The sequence below is a fragment of the Dasypus novemcinctus genome, chromosome 10 (assembly GCF_030445035.2).
Source record: "Dasypus novemcinctus isolate mDasNov1 chromosome 10, mDasNov1.1.hap2, whole genome shotgun sequence".
In the NCBI taxonomy this organism is placed as follows: domain Eukaryota; kingdom Metazoa; phylum Chordata; class Mammalia; order Cingulata; family Dasypodidae; genus Dasypus; species Dasypus novemcinctus.
Genome location: NC_080682.1, coordinates 34,602,417 through 34,619,885, shown reverse-complemented (window position 1 = coordinate 34,619,885; position 17,469 = coordinate 34,602,417). Strand labels below are relative to the sequence as shown.

The 17,469-nt window shown below is 34.7% G+C and overlaps 1 protein-coding gene, 1 non-coding gene and 1 pseudogene across 2 annotated transcripts; 2 read left to right on the top strand and 1 right to left on the bottom strand.

The window, feature by feature from the left end:
- Nucleotides 1-5,955: 5,955 nt before the first annotated feature.
- Nucleotides 5,956-6,884, top strand: LOC101427593 (olfactory receptor 5D13-like; annotated as a pseudogene).
- Nucleotides 6,885-7,838: 954 nt separating this feature from the next.
- On the top strand, nucleotides 7,839-17,119 carry LOC101427144 (olfactory receptor 5D14). The gene is made up of 4 exons (XM_012526388.3): nucleotides 7,839-7,889; nucleotides 8,483-8,615; nucleotides 10,396-11,326; nucleotides 17,086-17,119. Exons 1-4 carry the CDS (start codon nucleotides 7,839-7,841, stop codon nucleotides 17,117-17,119), a joined length of 1,149 nt encoding a protein of 382 aa, XP_012381842.3.
- Nucleotides 15,947-16,055, bottom strand: LOC111764887 (U6 spliceosomal RNA). The gene has a single exon (XR_002797379.1). It is a non-coding gene; the product is annotated as a U6 spliceosomal RNA (small nuclear RNA).
- Nucleotides 17,120-17,469: the final 350 nt, after the last annotated feature.

The following is a 17,469-nucleotide window of genomic DNA, read 5'->3' as shown; positions in this document are numbered from 1 at the left end:
GGTTGCCTGGAGAGACCCCAGCATTATATTGAATAAAAATGTTAAAATAGGGCTTGTCTTTCTGATCTTACAGGGAAAACATTTCTATTTTATAATTTAAAATGTCTTTTATTATAGATTTCTTATAGATTTCTTTTTTTTCCAGATTAGCAAAGCTCTCTCCTCTTGTTTTGGTTTTTGCTTTTTAGTTAGTTGAGATTAATTTATTCAAGGCATTTTTTTTTTAATTTATAAGATGACAATGAGATGTAGCTCCTTTAATATTTAATATGGCAACTTGCATTCTTTGATTTTTCCAATATTGAACCAAAGATGTTTTCTGAGAAAACTAATTTGGATGTGATATAATATACTGTCTTGGGAAGCAGACTTGGCCCAGTGGTTAGGGCATCTGTCTACCACATGGGAGGTCTGTGGTTCAAACCCCAGGCCTCCTTGACCCATGTGGAGCTGACCTACGTGCAGTGCTGATGCCTGCAAGGAGTGCCATGCCACGCAGGGGTGTCCCTGCGTGGGGGAGCCCCACGCACGAGGAGTGCCAAGCGGGAAAGTGCAGCCTACCCAAGAATGGCACCGCACACACGGCGAGCTGACGCAGCAAGATGATGCAACAAAAAGAAACACAGATTCCTGTGCCACTGATAACAACAAAAGCGGACAAAGAAGAACATGCAGTGAATAGACACAAAGAACAGACAATGGGAGGGGGAAGAAATAAATTAAATAAAAATAAATCTTAAAAAAAATAATATACTGTCTTTTTTAATTTGTTGATTAGTTCAATGTGTCAGTATTTTATTTAGGATTTTAAAATCTATGCTCGTGGGTGAAAATGTTCTACAATTTTATCTTTTTGTACCTCCTTGTTAATTTTGAGTACCAAAATTGTGCTGGTCTCTTAAAATGTTTTAGAAAATCTATGATATTTAATTTAATTTAATTCAGTGAAAAAGTCTACTGAAATTAGAGTTCACTGGTCAATAGGAAAATTTTGAATTGCATAGAAAAGTTTTCACTCATTTTTTCACTTTCTTTAATAGTGGTAGGAAAATTATGACTTAATTTCTTCTTCAGTCGGTATCATTAAGTTTTATATTTTCATTGGAATTTATCCATTATAGTTATATTCAAAGTTAACAATACAACATTTTTGTCATACTCTCTAAAGTTAGCATAGTGTCTCTAGTGCTGGTATTGTTCATGGGCAAAATATTAGTTATTTTTTCTTTCCCTCTCTTTTTCCTTTGATTAAATTTATGGTATTTTCCTAAAGAATTTGGGAAAAAATGTAGATTTCGCCAGTGTTGTAATTGTGTTCTCTGGACATAGATGCTGAGACAGAGTGTGATGAAGAATAAATTTTAGGGATATATAGCTGTGGGAGAAAAGAGAAGGATAGAGTTTAGGACAGAGGGATAATTCAAACTGTGATGCAACCACCAATCCCTGGCCTACCCCATGGAAAGTTTTGCCATATACGTTATCCTTCAGAGTTTTACCTCTGGGGCCAGGTCCTTCCACTTTTAACATAATCAGTCGTCAGAGCATGGTGGCTTTCCAAAGCTGAGGCCACCTGTAAAGGGGTAAACAAATGGGAGAACATATCCTTCCTTGAAGGGGAATTTGTATAGTGCAACTCCGCCACCACAGCTAGGTACAGAGAATCAATGAATCTCATAAATTCTTGTGAGACTGAATATTGGTAGAATTACCATAGACAGCTATTTGGTAGTACACATCTAAATAAAAATATACCTTATGTCCCACCAATTCTGCTTCTGAGAATTAACTTTACATACATTTTGATAGATATAAAAGCATGTGTGTTTGAATATTTTGAAGTATTATCTTGTATTAGCAAAAGATTGGAGACTTCTAAATGCCCCTTAAAAATTGTTTGGTTAATAACTTATAGCATGTTGAAACAATCATACCATGCAACCATTAAAAATATTAGGTCATTTTTATATATACTTAAATGGAAGAGTCTCCAAAATACTATGCATCAGAAAAATTGAGTAAGAATAACATAGTAGTAGTAATTGGTAAATTGATATCTAAATACATGAAATGTGAATATAATATTATATATTTGTATATATGAATATCTGTCAGTTCATATACAAAGAGAGAAAGAGAGACACATACTTCAGTGATCACAAAATTTGGAGGTCATGCCAACTTTTTTGAGTCATTGATTTCAGCATTAAAACCATTTATGGTTGACAGAAAGTGTAAAAGTGGTTGAGCATCTGCTTCCCACATCTAAGGTCCAGGTTTGATTCCTGGTACCTCCAAACACACACACACACACACACACAAATAAATAAATAAATGCAAAGTAAAACAACTTAAGGGATCTAAGGTCTAGGTTTGATTCCTGGTACCTACACACACACACACACACACACACACACACACACACAAAACCAAAATAAATGCAAAGTAAAACAACTTAAGCGATCTGGTATAACTCGGTCCCTGAGCTCTGCCTTCCCACATACAAGGTCCCGGGTTCAATCCCCAGCCCCAGTACTGAAAATAAGAAGAGAAAAAAAAATTATGACTAATCAAATATAAAGGTCTTTGATTAGATAATACATTTTCCTAATATGATATATTCCTTTCAAGCAATTTTTCTACCTGAAAAATCTACTCCCACTTGTTTTTTAATGTTCAGAAATTAACAAAGCATGTATATGTTCATGCACACAGACAAACGCATATGCTTTTTTTTTTACATAAATTGTATCCAATTACCAATTATTCCTGTTATGTGGATCTTTCTCCATTTGAGAACTGCAGTTCTGGCTAACACCTAGATGGAAGACCAGTGAAACCCTTGAAAACCCTGAGAACACCGCGAAGCTGCGCTCAGACTTCTGTCCTACAGAAACTGTAAAATAAATGTGTTTTTCTTTAAGCTGATATTTTGTGGTAATATTTTAATGTGATATAGAAACTAATATACCAGGTGACCCAGAAGTCTGATGGCTTTGAGTGGGGCCCAGTAAAGAAAAGTAATTTGAGGCTCATCTAAGGTTCAGATATTTTAGTGGTGGGGAAAGATGCAGTGTGGAGCTCATGGCAATTTCAATGGGAGAATAACAATGAAGGTGACAGGGATTCTGGCATAAGGTCATGCTGTCTGCAATAAAGAGTCACATGCCCTTTGATAGACTTCTTCTGATGTGGTATAGGTAGAAAGTCTGGCCAGGCATAGTCAGATTGTCAAGGGTCTAGGGAAAGCATAAGTGGATCAACTGGGTAATATTTGGGTGCAGTGGAACAAATGGAGTGGTCAATATTCAAAAGATTACAGAATTAAGCAAATTTCCAATATTCATTTGTTATCTTTAAGAAGATATGGAGGAAGATTTTATTGTTTAAGTATTTAATATAAACCTGGAGCACTGATGTGTCCATATATGAAAGAAAACACAAATTCATTTCAATTAAGGAAATCAATGTTTTCCACAGACAATGATTATTTTATCTTAAATGAAGAAAACAAGGATCTTTGTTCTGCATATATGTAGTCCGTATAGCTAAATACTCACATACACAAATATATACATAGAAAAGAAAAAATAATATAGCAAATGTTAAGCTCAGTCATCCCTAAATTTTAGCTAATTTTATTTTCACTTGTGTTTTACTGCACTTATGGTTTGTAAGTAAATTTGTATATTTCTAATGTTAAAGACATAAAGAAATAATGTAGACTTGATGAAGCATTGTTATCAGTGAATTTAGAAGAAATTACATTCTTCCAAAATGACACATAGGAGAACATTTCGTCTTATTTCTGGGTTTGTAATCTAAAAAGAAACTTCAATAAAGAGACTCTAAGGTCTAAATCCCTGAGGTCATGGAGGCATACATAAACCCTAGATTTTGTTCCTAAAAGCCAGCTTCTAACAACTCTCTCTCTCTCTCTCTCTCTCTCTCTCCCCCTCTCCCCCCCGCCCCCCGCCATGCACAGTGCTGATGCATGGAAGGAATTCCCTGCAGGTGTGTTCCCTGCATAGGAAAGTCCCATGCACAAGGAGTGCGCCCCATAAGGACAGCCGCCCAGCGCCAAAGAAAGTGCAGCCTGCCCAAGAATGGCGCTACACACACACAGAGCTCACACAACAAGATGACGCAACAAGAAGAAACACAGATTCCCGGTGCCGCTGATAATGATAGAAGCAGCGAATGGACACAGAGAGCAGACAACCGGGGTGGGAAATGGAGAGAAATAAATGAATCTTAAAAAAAAAAAAATCTTACCAATTAGCCTAGCATTGAAAAGTAAAAGTCTGAGCCTGCATTTCTACCTTACAACTGTCAGACTCTGAACTATGGATTTTAACATAATTTTCTAGTTCAATACTTGCATACTTATTAGCTATGTATTATCACATTATTATTTTTATCATTTTACATATAATGAAGTTGAGACTTAGGAAATTAGAGTAACTAATCAAATATAACACAGCAAAAGGCCAAACCTAAAATCGAAATTAAATCTATTTGTTTCCAAAATACGTGCTTGTTTCATTGTGTTGTTCTTTCACAAGTTATTTGTTATTCTTTTGGCCATTCTCTTTTCCTGTGCAGAAAATACACTTTTATGAAAGTCAAATATGGCATTTACCTTTGAAAAAGATAATACTTCCTTTCTGCCTTGAGCTGGTTAGAAAAACAAAGATGGTATCTTTGTCTATTGGATTTACACTAAGTCTTTTATTAACCTGAAATTTTCAGCAACATATATTTTAATGCCTCAATTTTTTAAAAACCATAATTGCCTAAATGGACACTACTATGGTTATAAATTACTTGTAAATATATGATCTTTTTATTTTCTCAAAATAACATATACAAATATAACAAAGATTGAATGACTCATAACAAGATAACACATATGTAGCTGTAATCAATATCCCTCTACAATACCTCAAAGAGGCTCATCCAGATACATTCTATAACCATTGGTTGTCTTGCTTTGGAGAATATGGATGGCTGGGGAAAAAAGGATTTTCAGTTACCCTCCAGTTCGTAGATTGTTCAGTCATATAAAAGAATAGTTGTTTAATGCTATAATATGGCTAGTAAACTTGTCAAATTAAAAGGTAACAGTAAACGTTAAAAAGTTAATGATGAAGTGTTCTTAGTGAGTTGAGAACATTGGGTGACTCTAAGGAGGCACTAAAGTGGGAATGAAGCATATGAGTAAAAATAAGCCACTTAGCATAAAATGCAACTTTATCATATTACCATGATGCTGCATTATTTTTGAACAGTAAGGCAATTATTGAAGGATCAAGAAGAGAGAATCAAAGAAAAACTTGAAGTTATATGAAGCCTTATTTCCTTCAACATCCAACATATTTTTCAAAACTAACGAATTCCTGTGAGGTTTCTAAAAGGCTGCCTTCCCAGGGAAAGTTTCCCTCTATCGATACTTCCTCTGGAAGTTATAACTTTATCAGTTTTATTTCCTCTAATGTTTTACCAGATCTTTCCATAATGCTTTTTAGCACTCAATTGACATTCATTATTATATAAAGACTTAAAGAAAATCGACCTTCAGAATGATACAACTGCAAAAACCACATTTTCTACAACACTGTAGAAAACTACTTCCCTTAAGGAAACTCCTTAATTCAAGTTCTGCTTCTTAGGATAACCTTCCTGGCTTCAAAATCCAGCTCATCACTCACTAGCTATGCAGCATCAAACAAGTCCCTTAACTTATAGATATTTCAGTTTCCTCAGATGAAACATAGGGTAACATAGGGTACCTGTGTTATAGTTCATGATGTTTTACAAAGACCTAAAATGAGTAACAAATTTTACTGTTTTAGTACAATGTCTAACACATAGTAAACACTTTAAGTATTTAGGCATCATTAATATTTTTATTATTTTTATTGTTATTGTAACAGATTTTCTTCTAGAACAATCATGACATTAATTGAAGGAAATCAGAGCACTGAAGCCACATTCATCCTCTTGGGCTTCTCAGAGAATGCCGACCTCCAAGTGTCCCTTTCCCTGCTATTCCTGACCATATATATAGTCACTGTGGTGGGGAACTTGGGCATGATCATGATTATTAAGATAAATCCCAAACTCCACACCCCCATGTACTTTTTTCTCAGCTAGTTGTCCTTTGTGGATTTCTGTTATCCCACTACTCTTGGAGAACTTAGTTGTGGAGGACAGAACCATCTCTTTCACTGGGTGCATCATTCAGTTCTGCTTGGCTTGTATATTTGCAGTGACAGAAACATTCATGTTGGCAGTGATGGCGTATGACTGATTTGTGGCAGTCTGTAACCCTCTGCTTTAAACAGTTATCATGTCCCAAAAGCTCTGTGCATCCTTAGTAGCTGGACCCTACACATGGGACATAGTCTCTTCTCTGATACTGACCTATTTTCCCCTAGAATTATCTTTCTGTGGGTCTAACATCATAAACAGTTTGTCTGTGAGCATTTAGTCTCTGTCTCTGTCTCCTGCTCTGAACCCTACATCAGTCAAATGCTTTGTTTTGTCATTACCATATTTGATAAAGTTAGTAGTCTTGCAATGATCCTCACTTCTTATATTTTCATTTTTGTCACTGTCATAAGAATGCCTTCTGCTGGTGGGAGCAGAAAAGCTTTCTCCACCTGTGCCTCCCACCTGACAGCCATCACCATTTTCCATGGGACTGTCCAACTCTTGTTTGTGAACCCAATTCCAAAAACTCAGGGCTCATTGTCGAAGTAGGTTCTGTATTTTATACAGTGGTGATCTCCATGCCGAACACTTTGATCTACAGCTTCAGGAACAAAGATGTAAAGGAGACTATCAGGAAGTTAGTAAATCATTCAATAAAAGTTTATTGATGATTTATTTTTTTTCCAAAGGAATCTGCTTTATTATGTCAAGGATTATTCTAATGTTACCAATAGAGATGGAGATGCAAATTATTTTATTTAATTTATCTGGCCAGATTTTGTAATCTATTGTAACAGACTAGTTAACTGATAATTTAATTTCTATGCAGTTTAATATTTAATTAAGTAACTTCGAACCATACGTGAAATTAAACAAGTATAAGGGAATGAATAGAGTAGCCCCCACTTATCTTCTCTACCAGAATATCAGATAGTGATCTTTTTATAAAATCGAGTCTTTGCAGATTTAATTATGGTAGAGATCCAAATGAGATCAGAGTGGATCATTATGACAGACAGAAAAATACCCCCAGACACACAGGGATGAAGGCCATGAGGAGATGGAGGCAGAGACTGGAGTTATGCTGCCACAAACCAAGAAACATCAAAAGCAAGAAGGAAGAAGAGGGAAAGAGATTCACCCCTAGAGCCCTTGGAGACAGTGCAGCCCTACTGGCACCTTATTTCAGACTTTGGCTCTAGAATTGTGAAAGAATAAATTTCTGTTGTTTTAAGTAAACAAGTGTGTGATCATTTGTTTTGAGTGCCTTAGAAAACTATTAATAATATAGCATTTAAATACAGCAAAACCCAAATCATTTAGCTCATATATTATTGACATGGTAAATTATGTTTTTAAACATTTGCCAATCCCATTTAAGCTATGAGAATGCCTGGGCTATTTCTGGACTGCCAGATATATTCCTTTTATCTAAATATCTATCCATATGCCAGGACCACATGGTTTTGAACACCAATTACTGATTTCAGAACTGTTCCATTACTTTGGTAGTCAGCTGGTGATTGGGTAGATATTTCCTCAAATGCCTGGAACCAGGAAAAGAAAAATGGCCCAGTCTTGGCAGATGAGTTTCCATTGCATGCTCTCAGCCCTGTTGATGCATGCCTTCAACACTCAGCCAGGCTCCTGCTGAGCCTGACCTTCAGCCAGAGGTGAGAGATCAGAGCCCTCTTGGGTCTTTTCTGAGCACACACCCAGACTTGGTCATGTGCATGGCCTCCTATATTCCTAGAAACATATCTGAGCTTCTCAAAGCATCTCATTCCCCTCAACTTTTCTCCCAATTTTTTTATTAGTCTACTGTTTTTCTGTACCAGAACATGGGCTATTGTCCTCTAAGACACTACTGAGCAACCAAATGGAAAATACATGGCAAGCTAAAATAGCACAAATCACTTTATTCTTTCTGAGATGCAGCAGCTTTTTCTTAACAAAGCATTCCTCTCCTTGCTCCAAATTTTTGGTTAGATTTCAGGGTTCCAAAAAAAGTTGATTTTGACATTTTTTTACTCCTTGCTTTTGAAGTTCTTTACTTTGCCATTTTTACTGGCATCACTCTTTGAGGTGGAACAATGCAAAAATAAGAAAAATATTTTATAAATCAAGGAAGAGTGACAAATATTTTAGGTAGGCAAAGAAACATACAAAAGATAGATTATAGGAGTCTCTGAGGAAGAAAACTAAAATAAGACATTAAGAAAATGATTCAGGGACTGAAGTAACCAGAAAATTCTTGTGGCTTCAGGTCTCCCCACAGTACTATGGATTAAGACAACCCTGTCTGAAACTCAAGGACCAGGGAGCTAGGATGATGCAGTCCATTGATACCACTCTTTTGGAGCACATAGCGAGAGGAACAAGAGCAAAAAGTGGACATAGTGAGGCAAATGTAAAATAATAAGCAATAATATGCATAACATGTATTCATCAATGTTTTGAATTTATGGGAGAATAGCAAAAATTATTGTTTTATTCTTCTCATTATTTAGTATCCTGCTAAATATACAATACAGAAATTATTAAACAAATACTGCTTCTCTCCATCTAGGGAAATCATTGTGATTATTCTGAACTTTCCTTTTAAAAAAAATCAATTAGCAGTGGTTCTTACACTTTAATAATCATAAGCATTACTCAAATTCATTTTAGTGTAGATATTATAGGGTTCCATTGCTAGAAATTCTGATCTAGGAAATCTTATTTGGCCTGGGAATTGTTATAACTCAAAATTCCAGTCAGATCTGGTACAGGTGATGCAGACTATCCATTGAGAAAACCTGCCTTAGTTTGGTTTTAGTAATTCCGGAAGGAGTTTTAATGATATACAAGCAAAGCTGGGTAGTCAATTTGAAGTTTCAAATTTTGTGTATTTCAAGGATCTTCTCTTCATTAAAGTATAAGACACCTGACATTTGACTTAATTACTTGTTTTGAGACTTGTGAGGAATAAGTTGCTAGTGATTCTCCTGAGCTCGAGTCCCAAAGGCTATAGAATTAGGTATAAGATCTATGAAGTCCCAGCTGTACTCAGCTTACAGAGAAACAGGAGGTGGTGGCCTGTTTCTCTGTAGCAGGTGAGTTGTTTCAGATTTTCTTAGAAATAGTGAAAATATTCTCCTAGTATAGTAACTGGGGTCTTTAACTTTTCTTTTTATGTTAAGTCAATGTAACTGCTCTACATTCTGGACCCAATCATATTAAATAAGAAGTTGTTAATTTGGAAGTAATTGACTTTATTATCCATTAACAAATATTTCATAAAGAATAGAGTAAATTTGGTAACTGGAAATGGATATTTATCCATATCCTATTTATATAAATCTTATATGTGTTTATATAAACTTTCATAGAATTGGCATGGTATACTATTATTCATTTACAAAGATAAATTTCTGGTTAATATTACTAGAATTCTTATATGACAACTTTTGTGATTCCTAAGATATATATTTATATATAAGATGCTTGGGCTATAATAGAAGTTAAACTTCAGGTCACAAACCCTAATAAAATAGATATCACCACTGAGTGGTCAAAAGGGAATATAACCTTCCTTAGTTAGCATCAACCCCACAGCAACTGAACTATTCAATGAGAGAAGTAACTGTTATGTAATAAAATGTGCTAATGGGATTATTATGCTTTCTTCTAATGTTCTATCATCTTATTTTATTCTTAGAATAAAAAACATATTCTCCTAAATATTTTAACTGATTCAAGTATATAGGTAAACACAAGGGCTGTATATTTTGTTTTTTGGGTAAATTATCCCATTTTTTACAGAATCTTTTGTAAGTTTATATATTTTTGTACAAACATTTGCTCAGTATAATGTATGAACATATGCTAATGATACATGGGAACAAGGGGAAAGATAACATGAGTATAAATATTACTCTTACACATTACAATTCAGTATTTTTTTAAATGAAAACTAAGTGCAATGGAAATTCAAAGATGTTTTAGAGAATCAGCTTGGTTTGATACATACATTTAAGTTATTTGAATGAAGCATGAGCTTCATGGAGAATACTAGCTTCAATACATTTTCTTCTCTCTCTTTTTTTCCTCTGTAGACAGCCATAACCTATTTGCCACTCACCCCCATAAATCCTCTCTTTGGCAAGAACAACTCTGTCCCATGATCTTCCATTAAAGTGACTGTAGTAATGGCTAAAAGAAATCTCAGTGTGGAAACCACCTTTGCCCTCTTAGGTTTCACAGATTACCCTGAGCTTCAGATTCCTCTCTTTCTGGTGTTTCTGTTTATGTATACTATCACTGTGGTAGGAAATCTTGGGATGATAGCAATTATCAAGATTAACTCCAAATTTCACACTCCCATGTACCTTTTCCTTAGTCACCTTTCTTTTGTTGATTTTTGTTACTCTTCCATCGTCACTCCCAAGCTGCTTGAGAACTTGGTCATGGCAGATAAAAGCATCTTCTATTTTAGCTGCATGCTGCAGTACTTTCTGTCCTGCACTGCTGTGGTAACTGAGTCCTTTCTGCTGGCTGTGATGGCCTATGACCGCTTTGTGGCCATCTGTAATCCTCTGCTTTATATGATGGCCATGTCACAGAGACTCTGTGCCTTGCTGGTGACTGGGTCATATCTCTGGGGTATGTTTGGCCCCTTGGTGCTCCTTTGCTATGCTCTCCATCTAAACTACTGTGGACATAATGTAATCAACCACTTTTTTTGTGAATATACTGCTCTTATTGCTGTCTCGAACTCTGATATACACATTCCCCACCTGCTGCTTTTTGGCTTTGCCACCTTCAATGAGGTAAGCACTCTACTGATCATCCTTACTTCATATGTTTTTATTTTTGTGACTGTACTGAAAATCCGTTCCACCAGCGGACGTCGCAAAGCCTTCTCCACCTGTGCCTCCCACTTGACTGCCATCACCATATTTCACGGGACCATACTTTCCCTCTACTCTGTGCCCAATTCCAAAAATTCTCGACAAACGGTCAAAGTAGCCTCTGTATTTTACACAGTGGTCAATCCCATGCTGAACCCTTTGATCTACAGCTTAAGGAACAAAGATGTGAAGGATGCCTTCCGAAAATTAATAGATACAACAATCTTATTTCACTGAACCAACATCAAAAGTTGTTTTCTAGCAACTGGGCCAGAGCCTAACCCACTTCTAAAACATACCACATGCTATTTTTATAGATAATTGTGATTTTAATAGATTTTGAACTGATAAGTTCAAATCCTTTTACAATGCTAAAGTTTGGGATACATTCCACAGGATTTTGATCCATAAAGGATCTATTTTTTTCAAATGTTATAAAAACAAATAAAAATACTACAAGTAATAGCTTGTAAAGGTAAATATTGTTACAAATAATAACTTAATTTTCTTTAATGTTTCCTGCATGACAGGTACTGAGGTAAATTTTGACAAACTTTATCACATTTAAGATACAAAGGGATACATGAGGTCAGGTAAAGTTAATATTCTATTTTACATAGGAGGAAACAAAACTTAGGAGAGGTTAAATGCATTTCCCAGTGCTTTGTATCTAGTGAGTTACAAAACAAATTCTTAGAGAAGGATGTAGTCTAAAGGTACATTTTTTAATGCAATTTAACTTCTATTCTGGTGTATAAATACATATACTCAGTGACTACATAAGCATGAAGAGTGTTTAAAAGAACTAGGATGACTGCTAATGCAGAAAGAAGGAGTGGAAGTCCACTTTCCAGAAGAAGTGCTTTTTCCAAGATAGAAGACAGAATAAAATTTAGCTCAATTGATTGGGGAATCTTGAAAGCAGGGACAACAGCAAATGCAAACTACCCACACAGTAAAATATCACCATAATTTCATGAACTTTAGTATGGGTAATGTTGGTGGAAATAGAGAAGTGCAGTTTGGGTGGTAGAAAAGTGAACAGAATCTGCGCTGCAGTAATAGGCAGGCCTCTTCTCTCTGCCTGCTGCTCATGAAGCTCTGGTGTACACTTTTATTCTTTACTGATATTACCAGTATTATTATTATTAGGAATTTCTATTTGTCAGTCACCTAAATAAATGATTTAAAAGCATTTTCCCATTATTTAATCCTCACAAACTCTGTATTTGTATTTGCAAATAAAAACCCTGAAGTTTAAAAGATTGCCCCAGGTTTCATAGTTACAACGTCTGAATTTAAATTCAAACCCAGATTCTTTGACACCAGTGTCTGCACTTATAATAACAATGATTTGTAGACTTGACTGAATCATGGAACTTAGATTTCCTTATCTTGGGATGGGGATAGTAATGGTTCATGGTATTTTTGTGAATATGGAATGAGAAAATCTATATAAAAATTCCCATTATAATACCTAGCAGGTATAGTTTACTTTCTGAGGTAGGTAACAATTTGCCAAACCATAATAGATTCCTAGTGAATATTTATAATGTTAAATTGATGCAAATGTTTCCTGAAAAGTCTCCTTCAACAATATTTGGAAAAGTATATGCATTAATTAATATTCATTCTATGTTCATAGAAGGGAATTTTGTTTACTTCTGCATCTGAATGTGTGTAATTAATTTATTTTAATTCTATTTTGGTATCCTTATTTGGCTAAGCAATGACTTGGCAGTACTTTTTTGTTAGCTAAAATTATTCTGAAAGTGAAATGCATTAAATTCCAAAAGCTGGCATCGGGCCTCCACTAGTCCTGTATCACGAAGTCTAGAATTTTCTATGTAACATAATACTTTGTACTCTTGTTCTCAGTGTCTAACAAAATACACCTAATTCTGTTTCATCTGAGGATTCTTTAAAATGGGCCTATTTAAACAGTCACCCAGAGTCAATAAATCCTATTACTGTGTGTGCTGTTTTTTCTTTTAATTGAACACGTTACTTAGAGGAAGATAAGGACTCATCATAGGAAAGCGCTTTCTGATTTGTTAATGCACATGACAATGGGTGACTTGTCTTTAAAGTTACTTATTTCACTTATCCCTGGTGATTTTCAAACATGTAGAAGAAACATTGAATCTTTTTTGGGGAGACACAGGTGAATATGCTTTATGCTAAAAGAAGAAATAAATTTTTGATACCTTCAATCTTTACTATCCTGAGGCTCTGTGAATTCTACACAAAAGGATTTTCTAGCCCTTGAGACAGTCAAATACTTATATTGAGAAATATATAGGACAAACACAATTATACCTATTGTGTAGACAATGACATAAAGGTTTATGGAAATTGTGGTTTCCACAAGTTCATATAATTAGAAATAATTGATTGAAGGCAGGAACTTAACTCTTTGAGCCCAAATCAAGTGCTTTTTCACTACGTTTTTGAAGCTGTCTGATGAAAGGTCATAGAAAATAATTTTGTCCTTCAGAAAGGACAACTGATGGGTTCATTTCAATATACCTAGATTCTGACCAGATAGTATTTACTCAAAAGCCTACATTCCCATTGTCACTGGATCTAAAAATGTCCCCAAATTTTCCCTTCTCTAATTCACAGCTTTTAGGACCAGAATGAATGTATTCATTAGGTTGGGGACACTGAGGAATCATCTTTCAAAATGTCTGTACTAAATTTCATAGAATAAACTAACAGAAAATCCTGGAAAACCCTACATGTTAAAGCAAATTAGAGTAGGAAGGATAAACTTAATGAAATTTTAAATAAATTATAAAGTTCTTAATATTAAAACTGTCATATTAGGACAAACAGGTAATCATCTGGAAAAAAAGAAGGTAAAATAGAATCTGTTCTTTATTCCACATACTGAATAAGTGTTCTAGAAAATGAAGTTTCAAATTCAAATGAAGAAAATGTAGCAAATTTCCATGGCAAAGGCAACAGAAAAGAAGTTAAAATAACAAATGAATAATGAGAAAAAAATCGCCATGTATTACATATAGTGAAAAAGTATACAACCAACAATCCTATAGAAAAGCAGACATTTCATTAATTAGTTCTCATGAAAGGAATACAAATTGGCTTTTGTATATGAAAAGTTTAACTTCTTTATAGTTAGAAAAGCAAATTAAAATTGCCCTGAGATATCATTTCTCCCTATATCCAATTGGCAGAATACAAAAAGTTTAATGACATATCCTGTAAGTGAAACTGTGGGGAAAAAGACATTATTGTACATTGGGGACAGGACTGTAACAAGGTATAATCCCTAGAGAAGGTGACTTCAAACACTAAGCAAAATTACACATGCATTTATCACCTTTAAAATCAATCACAGATCTAAGAATCCACTCTAAAAGTAGAGTAGCAAAAATATAAAAAATATATTAACAAGCCTTACTTATAATAACAACAGAAGAGATAAAATTCATATGAAAATTATTGAATACTTGATGTGTCACAATAAAGTACTATATAACTGTAATAAAAGAAAAAGGACCATTTCTAAATCTTGCTATGGCATGAACTCCACCATGTATTAAGTGAAAACAGACGAGATGCAAAAAAGGGTTAATGGCATGGCAAATTGTATGAAAGAAGAGGAAAAGGTAAATCACAACCTAAACAAAATAGGAAATGAAGAAAGAAAACTTTTGAGAAATACCATATAATATACTTTCGCTTTTAGAAAAAGGTAATATTTCACATAGTTTACAATATAGATTTGTATTAAAAGTAACTAAAAACAATCTCTACCATTCGAAAAGAAATTAAAATAAATCTACCTGTCTATAATGTTGGAAACATGCTCATGTAGCATAAAACATTTTCTTTAAGGAACTTTACAGTATTATGCTGGTATGTCAATCTTACATAATGATTATTTTATTATAAAGTAAATAATTATATAAATGATATTGAAACCAAAGTTGTCAGCTTTAGAGATGAATTACAGCTATAATATCAGGGAAGGTAAATGTGGTGGCTTATAGTTCTGTACCCCAGAAAAACATATTCTCAATCTTAATGCATTCCTGTGGGTATGAACCCAATCAAAATAGGATCTTTTGATAGGATTGCTTCAGTAAAGGTGTGTGTTCTAACTGAATCAGGATGGGTCTTAATCCTTTTACGGGATGCCTTATGAAGAAGGCCAAAGAGAAGGCACAGGAGAAGCAAGAAGCTGGAAGTCAATGGAGCTCAATGTAGTTGCATAACTTGCTCTCTCACTCACTGTGTTCTTGCCTGATCTCCCTTCTTAAAATGACAACTCTAGTTAATCTCTTTAGTACTCCTCATTATTGGAAAATAATTATATATTTATTTTACTTATTTTCTTTTTTCTCTTAAATGTAATTTTGGTGGAGGAATTTTGTTTCTCTTTTCCCCCAAAACCTAAGATAGTGCCTGGCTCATGTTATACCTATTATGAATATTAGGCTATTGAATGAATTAATTTATAAGTGAATACTTGTGTAACTTCATTATGTATTCAACCTCCTTTCTCTGTTTCCCATACCAGAAAGCAATTTTCATGATATAGTAACTGTTTTAATAATGATGAACTCATACTCAGAATTCTAACAGTCTATGTTCAATGATGTTGACCATTACTACAAAGAGATTATATTTCTTTGAAAGAAAAGTTTAAATGTGATTCATTTTTATAATTTTTCTCATATAATAGCATATTTTTGCATATAATGGGTGTGCAAAAATAGTTGCTGATAAATAGACACACTATATCTTTCTTTTTTGCACAATTGAATTTTATTTTTTTTATTCCAGTAGCATATTTACAGCCTAGAATAAAAAATATGGAATGCTTCATAAATTTGCATATCATTCTTTTGCATGGGCTCATGCTAAACATTTTTTGTATCACTGCAGTTTTTGTACATGTGCTCCTGAGGTGAACACCACAATAAAACTTTGGTAAAGCTGCTTTTTGCCAAACTTTTGCTTAAAGAAAAATATTTGGGATATAGGTCTCTGTTTGCAAGTAATTTCATCAGGCTGAATTTAATTTTTAAATGTCAATATTTCTATTTTAATAAACTTTACTAGATATAGGAAATCAAGCCAAATGGGCATTTTTTAACATTTTGCTTTGTTTTGACTGTCTAGTTTCAATAATCACTTTTCCTAAAACAACCCTGATTGTTCTTTGCTTTTTGAACTATCTCCTCTGCATAACTGAATCCCTAGAACTTGATAATTATGACTCTATTCCCAGTTCCATGGAAGTTCTTATTTATCATTCAGTAAATATTCTTGGAAGTTCTTATTTATCATTCAGTAAATATTCTTGAACATTGACTTTGTGCTTGTGACTTTCCAGGTGCTTGACCTAGAGCCATGACCAAAACAACAGAAATTCCTTGTTTTCCTGGAGCTTTTATTCTAGGCAGGAAGAAACACAATGTACAATAAATGCAATAAAAATGTTTAAACCTCATTATGTATGTTAAACACTAAAATTGGGTGTTCAGTACAGTAGCGTTCTCATGGAAGTGTGTGTAATTGACAAGGGGCATTTGAACAAAAACTTAAAAGGAGACCTTTCTAGTCAGAGAATACACCAGTAGAAAGGAAAAAAGAGAGTCCTATTTTTTCAAGGAACTACAAAGAAGTCAGAATAGCTGAAAAAGACAGAGGGGGGAGGAATAATAAAAGAGATTTAACCATCCATCCGTCCAACTGAATATTTACCATCTAAGTAATCATGTAATCATGTTTTAACTGTCAATAATTCATGAGCACCCGGAAGCCAGATCTTCATACTTCTCCAATGTGGATTGAGTGGGTCATATGGAGGAAGAGAGTTATGTCTCGCACATGTAGTCACTCATTAGGATTTGTTGTGATGAATCTTGTGATTATATGCATTTTCATAATTATGGAAGGGTATGGGAGTTATCATGGGGCTATGGGAAATGATTTTAAAATTTAAATGGTTTCATATTAAAGTAGAATTCAGTTAAGCTGGGACCCTCTCTTGCCATTGGCAAAGGGGTGAAATGATTATGGGGCAAAACTGAGGAGTCTGGATGTTTGCAGAATCTAGATGTTTGTGCATGCTCTGCTGTCTTGTCTCTGGTCTGCTCCTTTGCTGGTGCTTGGAGGCCATCTGTGTCCATGCCACGCATCCAAGTTTGTTGAGGCTGCCCCAGTCAGGGTGGCTGGGTCACTGGGAGAGTTGCCGAATTTGAGTAGGTTCTGTCTGCCCATTTTGGCTGAAAGCTGGAAAGGGGGGAGCGGCTTGCCCCTTTCCAGTGAGTCCACACCTTCTATTCATAAGCCGCATTTCTATTTGATTGTTGTGCACCTGACT

What these genes read in the sequence shown, in the direction of transcription:
- LOC101427144 (XM_012526388.3), top strand. Translation starts at nt 7,839, where the DNA reads ATGCCTTCAACACTCAGCCAGGCTCCTGCTGAGCCTGACCTTCAGCCA. An exon ending in AGCCTGACCTTCAGCCAGAG is followed by an intron (nt 7,890 to 8,482) that starts GTGAGAGATCAG and finishes TTGTGGCTTCAG; the next exon opens with GTCTCCCCACAGTACTATGG. An exon ending in TTCCGAAAATTAATAGATAC is followed by an intron (nt 11,327 to 17,085) that starts AACAATCTTATT and finishes GATTTTAAAATT; the next exon opens with TAAATGGTTTCATATTAAAG.